Genomic DNA, 12807 nt, shown 5'->3' on the forward strand with positions numbered 1-12807 from the left:
AATCTTACAAATATTAGACAAAATATAATCCTTTTACTATTACTTATACATTCCTGGTAGTAGTATATTTTTAGTAACTCGCTGCCTCCTACATCTACGACGTTATTCCATTTACACCCAAGATTTACACCTTAATTAAAGACAATTATAGTTTACCTTTCGTTGAAAGTTGCAAAAGATACTGCCTACACAAACATAGTGTATTTCGAACGCAAAACCAGATTAATCCTTAATATTTGCGCAGAACAAGGTAAACGTATATTATTTCTTTATGGCTAAATGAGTACCCCCCAAGGCCTAACAATGTGAAGAAGTGAAGATTCCCAACTCGATAATCTTCGAGAGACATTGGGCATCGAACATAAAGGATCGAAGTCGATGGGTATATTATTATTATTATTATAATTCGATGATGTCTGCGTGTCTGCCACCATAACAAGCTTCGGATAGCAAGCCCATGTAAATGAGTTAATTTAATACGTGTACATAATATATATTTTTTTAAATTTATATTGAAACGATGACAGATATCAACAAACGGATATTTTTGCTTTGTGGCAAACTGATAACAGGTTGTTTTCCATCACGTAATTTTATAGAAACAAACTAGGTATGCAGTGTGAAGTGAAGTCCTTTATCTTTAAACATATTTTGGTTTTCTACTGTATTGAATGTACTAGTTGGATATTAGTTATTTACCAGTACGGTACAGTACATCAAACTAGAGGAAATTGTATATAGTTGCTATTATTATTAAATTCAAAAAGTCCCTCCCTTGCAAAAACAGTTTTTAAAGGAATGGAGGAAATTTTTTATCGTAATATTGTTTTCTTCATTGATTTACAAAATGGTAATTTAAGCAACTTTTGATAAATACCTTTTTCATTGTTTTTACTTGAACATAAACATTTTACACAATTAATATGGCTTAACGAAACACTGACAAGAGGAATACCATGAAAAAATAATGTATTTATCTTTTAATGAAATACCTTCACTTTTGCATAACTGCTTTTACCATATAACATTTAAGAACAGCACTACAAATTACTATGTTCAAAATGCCATCTCTTCTTTTGGCATAAGCTTTAGGGTTCGATTTCAGACACCAAGTTCTTTACTTAATTAATGGTCTTTCCTGTAAATCTATCCAGATAGTTTGGTCACAATTTTATTTTCTAGCTATTGAAGGTTATACAGTTGATCATGCTTACAAACACTATCATGACTTTTTATTGCTATTAGATTATACATAGTGAATATCTTCAAAAAACTTGAGTCGAAACATAAAATTTTAAAGAGTTATCATCATAAATCTGCAGAAAAAGACCATGAAAATACTGAGAAAAAGAATGGAATAATCGTAACTCGGTCTGTTAGAATAACACTTAATTCTAGAAAATCATCATTAGCACTAAGTCGAAACTCTATTAGTTTGGAACCTACATTAATAATGTAATCTTGGAGTGTCTGTTGTCTCAAGTTTGTGTGCGTAGCCAGCACTTATAAGTAGTCACCCCCCCCCCCCCTTCCTTTTCCAGTTCCCCCAGACATCAAATTTTTTTTACAAATTCAAGCTTATTTATAATCAGTTTTAAAATTGCGCATTATTGAACTAAAGGGTTGGTTTTTTTTAAAAAGACATAGGCTGTTTGTCTTTTTTTCTTATTTAAATTTGATAAATATTGTTGCAGTTTTATACAGCTGCTATAAATACCGTAATAAAACATGAGTTAAAATATAATGTATATTGTAAAACATTTTTTTTAAATCTATTTCTAAAGTATTTGGTTTATTTAATGTCTAAAGTGTTTAATCTCACTGCAATAGTTAATTTAAACTAACATTTCCTCATAACATGTATTTTTGAAAATCAAATCATTACCGTACGTTAAAAATCTTTTTTTTCTCGTCCTTCAAATTTTTTTCGTCCATTTTTTTTTTTGCATCTGAAACTCTCCCGGCCCTCAAAAGGTATATTGGGGGCTCAGGGTTTGATTGTTCAGCTCACTCGCCTCCCACCAGTGTGATCTCAATTCAATTCCCTGTCAGGTTGAACACATAATTTTTTGCAAGTGGGAGACATGGGGGACATTGCATTGTGCTGGTGTTTTTTTTTAATACAATTCATTTAGGGTCTAGTCATTGTTTTGTTAGATCATAATCACTTTTCATTGTTGCTGAACTCGACGTCAGTCCATTTCAGTCAATTAGGTATGTTGCTAAAGTTTGCAAATTTGATATGTTTCTCAAGGGCCCCGCCTACCTGGGCATACATACAGAGTGCAGAGCTTCAGGAAATGACGATGTGATTTAAAAACTGCTCAAGGTATCTTAGTGGGGGGGAGGGGGTGGTCTGTTTACGAAAAGCATTAAGAATATACCGAGGGTGGATGAGTCTTTATGTTGCCTAATTTCGTTTTTAGATAGTGTTTTTAGAAGAGTGAAAATGGCTGCATTGTGTATTTAAAGAATAACTTTTAGGCATGAAACACAGGGTACAGATTCTAGGAAGCACTCAAGGGACTTGCATTACACCTATATCTGCATTTCTCCACCATATAATGCTGCTCAAATTTTATAGATTTTTTTTTTTTTTTTCAAAACGAGAAGACTGCGTGCCAGTTCAAAGCCTTGTGCTGAGAGGCACGCTAGAAGCACCCGTCTCACTACTCCTTAATGCATCAGAATTTATGTTGTATGCGGTGATGTGCTATGTATATTCCTCTCTTTTTGTTGGTTCTAGGTTAAGAATTTGTGATCTCAGAGTGCGGGATGGACAGACACGTGGCCGGACCGTCGTGGCGGCCCCAAGTCAGCTCCCAGGCCTCGCTGCCGTCGACAGTCACCCAGAGAAACAAGCGGAAAAGGCTGTCCCTCGGCCGGCCGCGGAAATCTAGCACCGGCGTGGTCGAGAAGGACGCTGAAAAGGTTGATACGGATGTGGTCGCCGGTCTACGTTCACCGCCCAAGATTTTCTCCCAAGTCGCTGTCCCCGAGGTGGGGAAACTAGACACCAGTGCTGGCCCCACTGCTGGCGGTGCGGGGAACAGCTTTGAAGGCAGCACGAGGAAGCACTTAGCGGAAGAAGCTCCCGAGTACTGCCCGATCTGTCAAATGCCGTTCAAGAACATTAACATACTTCCCAGTGTGCATGCAGCTCAGTGCGATGTGAAACTGGACGAATTGCCAGGTGAGGTTAGCTTTACATAGGTACGTCTTGCAGATATCGTTTAGCATTTTAGATGAATTTTGATGATGGAAAATACTTTATATTTATCGAAGCATGTACCTCATTTCATTTTTGTTTTAAATTTGGCTCACCAAATGTGAACTTTCATTTCCAGTTTATAAAATATTTCCCGGCCATTGATGTTCACAGGTCATTGTTTGAATTGGCTTGGCTAGTCAGTAACTTGTTGATCAGCTTTCAAAGGCAAAAACTAAATTGTGAAATTTTTACAAATTCTTAAAATGATTTTCATGTGACCAAAAACATATGATGCAATTTAATGCATTGTGATGTATAATTCTTCTGATGGGAATAATTTACAAACCTTATAACTGTAAAGTATATGTAGTAAATATATTTGAAATTTTCTATAAATGTTTTATGGATTTAGCTGTGGTAGTAATATATCAATTTATTATTGCAAAATAAAATTCATTGTAGGTATACAAACTTAAATCATATTGTTATGATCTATGTGGGAAGCTCTGGGTTCATAAGGAATAGCCCAATTAAGTTTTATTACAGTTTTATTAATTACTAATATTTACATTACTAATAAATATTTGTACTTAAAAATCTCTGATCACCAATGTTTATTCGCAAGTCACTCAATTTCAAGATCCGCAGTTCGCACTCCTCACTGGAGCCAGGCTCAACAGTGGTTCGCCCCTTACCTCGCGCCTGTTCACTTGCACAGTCTCGCGCCACTTGGTCGCATCATATCGATCTCATCACTCTGCGAGGGGGGGGGGGGGGGGGGCGTCTCTCACCCTCTTCGCCAATGTCACACTTCCCTTCACTCTCAGAACTCACCCGGAACTCGCTCAGAACCCGTCGCGGGACTCTCGCATAGGCCAGCACCGCTGCTTAAGTACCTGGAGCGTTTTTCTCAAACTGACGAGAGAGGCTGTGACGATTCGTGTCATCTTGGGCCCGACCCGATGCCTGAAACATCGAGAAAGATGGCACCCATTCACGCGGTGACCCGCGGAATTCCCAAGGTCGCTCAGCGATAGATAACAGTGCAGTTGGGGTGTGGAGGGGGTAGGGGGTAGCGATGACCCTTGTAATCCGGCCAGGCACGCGTGGCATGCCTAACGTCACGTGACACGGCGCGTGACGCCAGTGGCTGTGCAGGGCTGCCAGCCAGCTCCGAACCTGGCATCGCGGTCTGGTCTCTCGCGTTCGTTAACAATGTGTACAAAAATGTTTCCTGCTTAATTATTTGTTTAACAGAAAATTTTTCCCTCGGATAAAAACAAGTTTTTCTTGTGTTATAATTGTTTGCTAAAATTTTTTTGAATGTATCGCTTATCAAGTATGTATGTGCACAGATACACACAGAGCAGCAATGTAGATATCCGTAGTTGGTATTTTCTAGTTTTTTGCTTTGAAAAACGTAAATTTTGTTTTATTCACATAAAGTTTATTCTTTGAGGAACTTAAATTCATTTCTTAAAAAGATATATTTAAAATTTATATTCAAAATGCACCAATTTTTTATTAAAATACATGTGTAATATTATCACACTAGCTGAAATCATGTACCAATGAATAATTTGCTTATGTTGGCTGTTTTTAAAGAATTGCGTAACACTTCAAGGAATTAATTTTGACCTTTTGGTTCTTTAAAGAAAATATATTTGTGTTTTAAATGTTTGCGCATTGTTTTGACGAGCATATCTTGTAAACTAACCCCCGTCTATCAAGGAACTGCCTCCCACTCTGCATCGGAAACAAAATCCAAACGAATGAGAGAGTGAAAGAATACAGTGCGCGACCTTGAGACAAGCGATGCTATAGCGCTCTCGCGTGAGAGCTTGGAACCTTCTTTTTTGAAAGAAGAGCCATCTAGCGGGGGAACTTGCAACTACCTCAGTTTGGGATCCGAAAATGGGCAGAATAAATCGTATCCCCTCGTGACTTCTATACATTATATATATTCAATGATCTTATTAAGAAAAAAAAAGATAGGTTTAACTAACTTAAGAATGGTTTTCTTTAGGGATGGGCCGGTCGAATCCTCGAATCCCACCGAATCTCTAGTATTCGAAAGATTCGAAATTCGAGGGAAAAGATTCGGGATTCGAGGAAAAAAATTGATGTAAATGTAGTACTTTAAAAACTTAAATGCTTACAATTTACTTGGTCTGTTTACGTTTTCCTTGGAACACATCCTATTGAGATACAGTAGAACCTCGTTAATACGTGATGGTCAGGACCGAGATAATCACGGATTACCGAATTTCACGGACTAGCGATTAAAAGCCGGGAAGGTCTTGTCAAGCTTCTCAGACACCGGCGTGCAGCTGGGTAAAGGCCGTTCAAGGTAAGGGCCGGCCGTCTTCGAATGTGTGTCTCGGCTTAAAAAAATACAGCACTGTCTAGCCATTAGTTCACGGTCATTTACAACAGCCGAAGAGAGAAAGATAAGATCGTGCTGACCTTGCACCCTCCCCCCCTCTCCCTCGTACAGCCGAATGCCAGCCAGACACGTCACTCGCCAGGCGCCTGCCGTGCGTTGGCGGGTGGAAACAAACAAAGGGAGACGGGAAGCAGAAGTCAGGACATCCCCCTCAAGTTTAAAGAGTGACAAATGTGACAGCTGAAAGGGGGGCGACACAAAGGGTCGGTACAAACAGCGTTGCAGAGTTTGGCGGCCCACGCGATGGCTTGTAGTGTTTGCCGGCCGCCGGCCCGCGTGACGTTAATTTTAAGCGCTGACAATTTTTACTTCTCTTTTTTTTCTTCTCTTTTAAATCGTCCCGGATTATCCGATTTCCCGAATTAGCGCATCACGGATTAACGAGGTTCTACTGTATTGTACTTTTAATTCGTTATTAAATAAAAAAAATTATGAAGCATGTACTGATTTGGGAAACTTACTTTATATTCATGAACATGGATGCATTTGTATTTGTACACATGTATTTTAATCGCAATTCAATTTTAAATATTCTGATACACATTCTATTTATGAATTTTTTTAGGACCAAGTTTGGTTTGTGTAGACTACCAACATTAAAATATGTATTATCTGAGAATTCCATGATGGCCAACCAATAAATTTGTTAGCCAATCATTTTTAGCAACATAAAAAATAACTAATATTAATATAAAAAATTTTAATGGGTAAACTAGAAAAAACACCCCGTCACTTTTAACTTAGGGCATGTTAATCACTATGCTTTAGTGAGGCTTAATTTTAAAAGACGCACAACAATATTTCTTATGGCCTAAAACCATTGAAGACAAGATCTTTCAGTTTCCATTAAATATTTCAGGAAAGCGTTTACCTTCATTTGGGACTTTAAACAAATGTCAAGTTGGTAACTACAAAATATTGTTCCGTCGGATGTTGAATTTTGTTTTCCGATTTCCGTGTATACATGAATCACTGTACTCACAGATAATGCCTGAATGCCTTAAATCCACCAAGTCGGATTCTACAGCAATTGATGAAGTGACCAGATTCTTACGTGATCCTACAGTTAACCCAGAAATAAACATTCTCGAATACTGGAAAACTCAGTCTGCGTGTTCACCCAGGCTACATAAACTGTCCAAAAAATATTTGTGTTCACCACCTGCGACAGTGTTCTCTGAACGTTTGTTCAGCACTGCAGGAAACATATGTGACCAAAAACGGAATCGTCTTGATCCAGACCGTGTCAAAATACTTATTTTTTTAAATAAAAATTTAAAGGGTTAAATAATTCTGCATAATGTTTAATTTTTTCTCTTAACTTATAAATTATTTTATAATTAACTCTTGAGAACTGGATTCGGATTCGAGGGGTGGATTCGAGGTACTGTTTGGGATTCGGATTCGAGATTCGGATTCGAGAAAAATGGGATTCGAACCATCACTAGTTTTCTTACATTTTTTTAATACATTCAGCTGCATTGAGTAATCTTGTTCAGTATCCATTTAATATTCAGTTATTTCCCTACTTTTTTTTTTATCCTTTGTAAATTTTATTATTTACAATATGTACATATATAAATTTTCCTTGTCAGTGCCTGTATGTACTGCTGTTTAGACATGACTAATGGTATTCAAATTTGACCCAGGAGGTGTCTTACAGTTTATATGTGGATTATCACTATCAAAATCATTGAAGTACAAATTTTTCTTGAATACTGTGCAGTGTACAGTTTTTCCTGTGAAAATATATTTGGGTTGCTGAAGGATTACAACAGGATTTGTAGAACCTGCAGGCTCGTCACATAGCATGTAGCATGTTTGGCTACAAAATTTTCAACAAACCATAGTATGGCATTGTTATACAAAGTGTAACATCAGGAGGGATTGTTTTTCTCCCTCCACTTCCTTTCCTGTAAAAAAAAAAATGACATGGAAATGCGATGAAGTAGATCATTAACATTCCTGATCACGACAACAATCTTTACCTGATTTATGCTTGCAGTTTTTGTGATTGCATTGCTTATTTAGACATTGTTACCTATTGAAATTGCCCTGTGCGGCTTGGAGTGTTTGTGTTGATGCCACGTTTTGTGGTACTGGTTCCAGAGTGCAGTAAAGGCGAGAACTGCTCAAGCACGAGTGTGTTCCACTACCGCGACTATGCGCACAGGGCCGTGGCTACCAGGCGGTCCGTGGCGGTGGCTTGCGATGGCATGACAGCAGTTCGTCCTGCCCTCACTGTGCCGGAGGTCAAGAGAAATCTGAGCTTCGACAGCAGCAACGGCAACAGCAGCTCGACAAAGTCCTTGGGTTGGTTGCAGAACCAGATACGTTTGAAACAGCCTTCGGTGTTGTGTGCAGAGCCCATCGAGATTTCTTCGTCTTCAGATGTAGGGATGAATAATGTGCCTCCAGAAAAATTACCCAAAACTACTCTCCCTTCAGAAAACTCTTTTGATGATAGTGCGCTTACTGTAGAAAATTTGTGTGAAAATGCATTCAGTCACATACAGCCAAGCAGAGGTGGCAATGTCGAGACTTGTAGAGTGCCTTGCGGGGACACGTGTTTCGACGACCTTGAATTCGACAGTGATGACAGCTTCGGGAAACCCTTGCGAGCGTCGCTCTCGGTGACTCTGTCCCCGGACAAAAACGGCAAAGTCGCGCTGGAGAGTCCGGTGAAGATCCAGGTGTCGTGCGGTAGAGATGGGTGGGACGAGGTGGGCTTCGACTCGTGCGCGGGAGCGAACATCGGCAGCGTCAAGGTGACCGTGTGCGAGTGCTCGAAGAGCGTGCACGTGGACTGTGTTGTTGGTGACGGTGGCGTCAGCGTCAACCAGTCCAGCTTCAAGCTGTCCACCATCGGCAAAGGAAGCGCGTCGCTCAGCGCTGCACACGACGGAGCTTCTGGCGACGGGGGCGCTGCACAGAGTGTTATTGCTAGTCCATCATCTTCTAAGACTGTGGCAGAAAGTAGTTCCCACGTATCCAGTTCATCAAGCATGGTACCAGTGGAGAATGCCACAGAATACAACAAAGAGAGTAAGCAATTAAATCATTTTATAATGATACTGCAATGGCAAATCATTTGAATTAAATTAAGAAGAACCTGGTTCGAGTTCTGGTCCTGCTATTCTGAATTTTCTTTTCCATAGTTACCGTCAATTGTTCCAGGCAAAATGTTTGTATTGTTCCTTACTATAACTGATTCTGTCTCCAATTTCTCTACATAAAATTTCCTTGATGACCTTGTTGATTATATATAGAGCTGAAAAAAAAAATTTCAATTCTGTTTGCATGCAGCCAGCACCATAGCCATGAATAATTGATGGGGAGGTTGTAAGGGCACAGGTGTTAATCTGATAAAGCTATGTATATCATCTTAGCGAAATACTGAGTAAATTGGCAGTTTTAAGGCACAACCTAAGTTACCTGTATTATTAAATAATTTGAATTCAGAGTAGAATATTAATTCCTAAGTCTATTATTTATAAATTTCTTATGGACAGACGTAGCCGGCGTAGGGGCCGAATAGTTTAGTGTGTTCAATGAAAATTAGTTGGACTTCATGTTGCAAGTTCATGATTTACTGAGAGTCATCCAGACCCTGTCAAATAAGCTGAAATTAATTTCTGAAAATTTATGCTGGTGTGTAAGTGCCGGAAGTCTAGTTTTGCAACACATTAGTTTGTGAAATTCCCCTGGTTCTGGAGATGTGTGGGCGAATATGGCTATTTTTTTCTCCGCATGTTTGACGCGATCAAGTGCAGACGCCCGTTTGCTCCCAGATGTCGTCGGTGGCAGCAGGAATGCCTCGGCCAGAGACCAGTGGCAGCGGCTGATGCCCCGGGCGCGGGACAGGGAGCCTCGGGAGCCTCCTGCCGTTCACGTCGCCGTGTCCGGCAGCTCGGTCAGCACGGGAAGTGTTTACAAGTCCTGCCCACACTACAAGAGAGTTCCGGGTGAGTAGCTGCAGCTGCGTGAGAATCCTGTACCAACTCAACGAGTTGTAAGGGTCCCTTCAAAACCTGCGAAACACAAAGAACTGAACAAAATCTTAGCTACAAAACAGTAATTTTTCACAGTGAGTGGTATCTTAATGTCTTAAAAATGAATTTCATTGTAAATTTATGTGCCCTGAATAATTTTTACCTGATTTTTTACAAACATTAATTGAACTTAAGGGATACAAACAAATGAGTATTAATTTGAAGCACAATTGAATATCTGTAGTTTTTTAACTGATCGCAGTCAGTGAGGTATTGTATCAAACAAGTATATTAGTTAGCCAATGTTGGTTGTACAGTGTTGATGGAAATGATAACAGTGCAAACTTTAAATTTTGTAGAATAAACTTTTATAGTCAGTTTGGCATGTGGCATTTTATGGATGTATTTTGGTAATAATGTGTATGGTAATATACGTATGTGTTATCTTTCCAGGCAGAATGACGAGACAGGAAAAAGGTTTTAGTGGGGCAGGGAAAGAGAAAAAATTCAAGGGAAATTGGCTGAATAATTGTATGGGAACATTTTAAAAATAGCAATTAGTGGTTGTTTTTTTTAGGCAGTTTGTTCGGAAATTGCTACGCACAAATTTCTTGATTGGCAGGGAATGCCAAAATAAAACAATTTTTGTTAGGGACGTTCTTCCTGTCCTGAAACTCAATCCTGCAAATGACAAGCGTGAGCAGAAGCGCAAATTTGAATTTTGTGCACATTAAGGCATAACTCCATTGGCTGAGAAGATGCGCGATCGCAGCGTCATGACATTCAAATGCTCCGCTTAGACTTAGAGTTAGCCATACACGCACTAGCAGCCAGCAGTTTGGTGTACAGCCCATTGGATTGTTGGTTGTGGTACGTATACACGTCGGGCAATTAGCGCAGTTTCGACTGTTAATGAGTACGTTGCTGCGATTACAGATTTGACATACGTCAATAGCCCTGCAGGTCTCACGTTTACAGAGATGGCCGATATGTCAATGATGTGCGGGGAGTCGAGAGGAATTGCAACAGGAGCAGTGCGCATTAACCAAGGACACTTTCACAATAATTGTGTACCGAATAGAAAGAGATTCTGTGGCTTTACCAGCGACCGCCTGAAACGGGGAGTTTCATATCATGAAGAGCGATGTAGACGAGACAGCTGGTTGCTAGTGCGTATGGCAGTGCTGCCAAATATCGCGGATTTTCATAATTGTTACTGATTTTGACGTCCGTCATGGAACTATGATGTGTTATTTTTTTTAATATGGAAACAAAACATAATGATACATACTGAATTATTGTACGATAAATATCTCTAGTTCTTGTAGATCATTTAATAAGAAGGTAAACATTTTGAGAAGTACCTTAAATATAAAGCCTAAAACTTATATATTAGGTTTTAAAAATATTAAGTTCTTCAGAAATCTGTGTAGTTTTTAAATTTTTTAATGGTTCAGTTTGTTGCTAGATGTAAGTGAGTTTTATTTAGTTTTGCAGAATATAGTATTTGACGTAAACTTTATCAGATTTGTTTTATGTGTTTTTTATTATACTATACATAAATGTGATTACTGATGGGTGTGCCTGTTAGTTGATAGTGTTGGTATGGCTATCTCCTGCACATCTAGGCTTATACTTGCCATGGAGCTTTTGAACATTTCTGCGCTGTGATTTTACATTCTCAGTCAGAGGATATGTGCACTGAAGTGTACAAAATTTTAAGTTCGCCGCACATGTGACTTTGCAAGGTTGCGTTTCCGAAAACATGTACCTTAACAACAATTGCTTGTTTTGGCATTCCCTGCCACCCATTAAACTTGTGCTCCAAAATTTCTGTATGTAATAAAGGCTCTTTAGGTAATACAGCATGTTCGATACCACAGCCATGCTGAATAAGCTATTTTGCTGGAGAATCTAACATCAATATTTTTTTATCTGGAATACCAAAGAAAAATTAATATTCATTACAATGATATTTAAAACATATTGTAATAATGCACATAAACACTGAGCGAACTAAAAAATGGGCCAGTGCAGTGGTGGTCAAAGTCAACCTGAACTGTGATAATCACGAATGACACATTGGTTACCTGACTACTAGGAACAAGATTACCTGGTGAATTGTGACTGATCCGAAAAACACTGAAAAGCATGTCAATGCACCAAACAACACAAATGCAATTAAAATCACCCAACAATTTTACAAAACTTAAATCACAAACATGTAATCTTTTATTAAGTAAAATCAAAAATGAATATTTTTTTTTTTGTTTCAGCTCACATCTATTATTAGTAACACTTTCTATGTAATGACGTTGGCAGATTTTACACACACACAAAAAAATTTGCCCATTTACTATTTTCATTTTTATGAGTTGTTCTGTCCCAGACATGCTTATTGCAAATTATTTTACAATAAAAGTGCATCACGTGTATGTAGTGAAAATGTGACTATTTTGTTGAAATAGTTATTGGGAAATATTTATTTTCGTATTTAGTTGAATAAAACAATATTTTTTATGAATTTGGACAACGTATAAAAATAAAATCAATAATGCCAAAATTTCCCATTAGTAAAATGAAATTGACCTAAAAATAAATCCCTAAAATCTTGTCCCTACGGATCACACTGGTGTGGTTAATAACTATCATTCTAATAATTTGTTTTGCCGGGCAGCAGTATTGCAAGTTTCTTGAAGTATAGTTTGGTAGGTAATTATTAAGGACATGTGTTTTTCAGGAAAAGATTTCAAGACTAGCTGTATTTAAAAAAACTCTGCAGCGTTGTCTTTGTTTTGAGAGAGATTGAGTTTCTTTCAGGCACGGTCATACTGCTGCAGTCTGATGAATCACAGCAATTTTATGCGGAAGCAAATGGGTTATGAATGGCATCTGTTGCAGACAGTCTGAAGAGTGTTCAGATTTTTTCACGAAAAATGCCCCTAGTAATTAGGTTTTTTTAAAAAAAAAAAATGGATGCACAAAAGGGATGGGAAACAATTTTTTTATGTTGTTTATTGTTTTCTTGTAATTAGAATTAGATGCTCACATTTGTGACAGCCTTGTATTTTACGCATTTCACAGATACATCATTTGCTGTGGATGCGTTCAAAAATGCCCCTTTTCCAGGAATCACTACGTATTTTTTGACTCATTTC

General features: G+C 38.4%; 1 protein-coding gene across 3 annotated transcripts in view; it reads left to right on the plus strand.

Moving 5' to 3' along the window:
• Positions 1-387: 387 nt before the first annotated feature.
• The window catches only part of LOC134538400 (uncharacterized), a 35489-nt gene continuing 23069 nt past the window's right edge, over positions 388-12807 (plus strand). Inside the window, exons 1-5 of one of the 3 annotated variants that reach the window (XM_063379697.1) lie at positions 388-459; positions 2747-3193; positions 7767-8702; positions 9449-9622; positions 12734-12807. The exon at positions 12734-12807 is cut by the window's right edge and continues 67 nt beyond it. In XM_063379697.1, the coding sequence (XP_063235767.1) occupies positions 2776-3193; positions 7767-8702; positions 9449-9622; positions 12734-12807 (1602 nt within the window). In that variant the 5' untranslated portion in view covers positions 388-459; positions 2747-2775. Of the gene's footprint in view, positions 611-2746; positions 3194-7766; positions 8703-9448; positions 9623-12733 lie in introns of all 3 variants that reach the window. The other 2 variants (XM_063379698.1, XM_063379699.1) reach the window with 2 other exon arrangements.

This window comes from Bacillus rossius, chromosome 13 (assembly GCF_032445375.1).
Source record: "Bacillus rossius redtenbacheri isolate Brsri chromosome 13, Brsri_v3, whole genome shotgun sequence".
NCBI classification, from domain to species: domain Eukaryota; kingdom Metazoa; phylum Arthropoda; class Insecta; order Phasmatodea; family Bacillidae; genus Bacillus; species Bacillus rossius.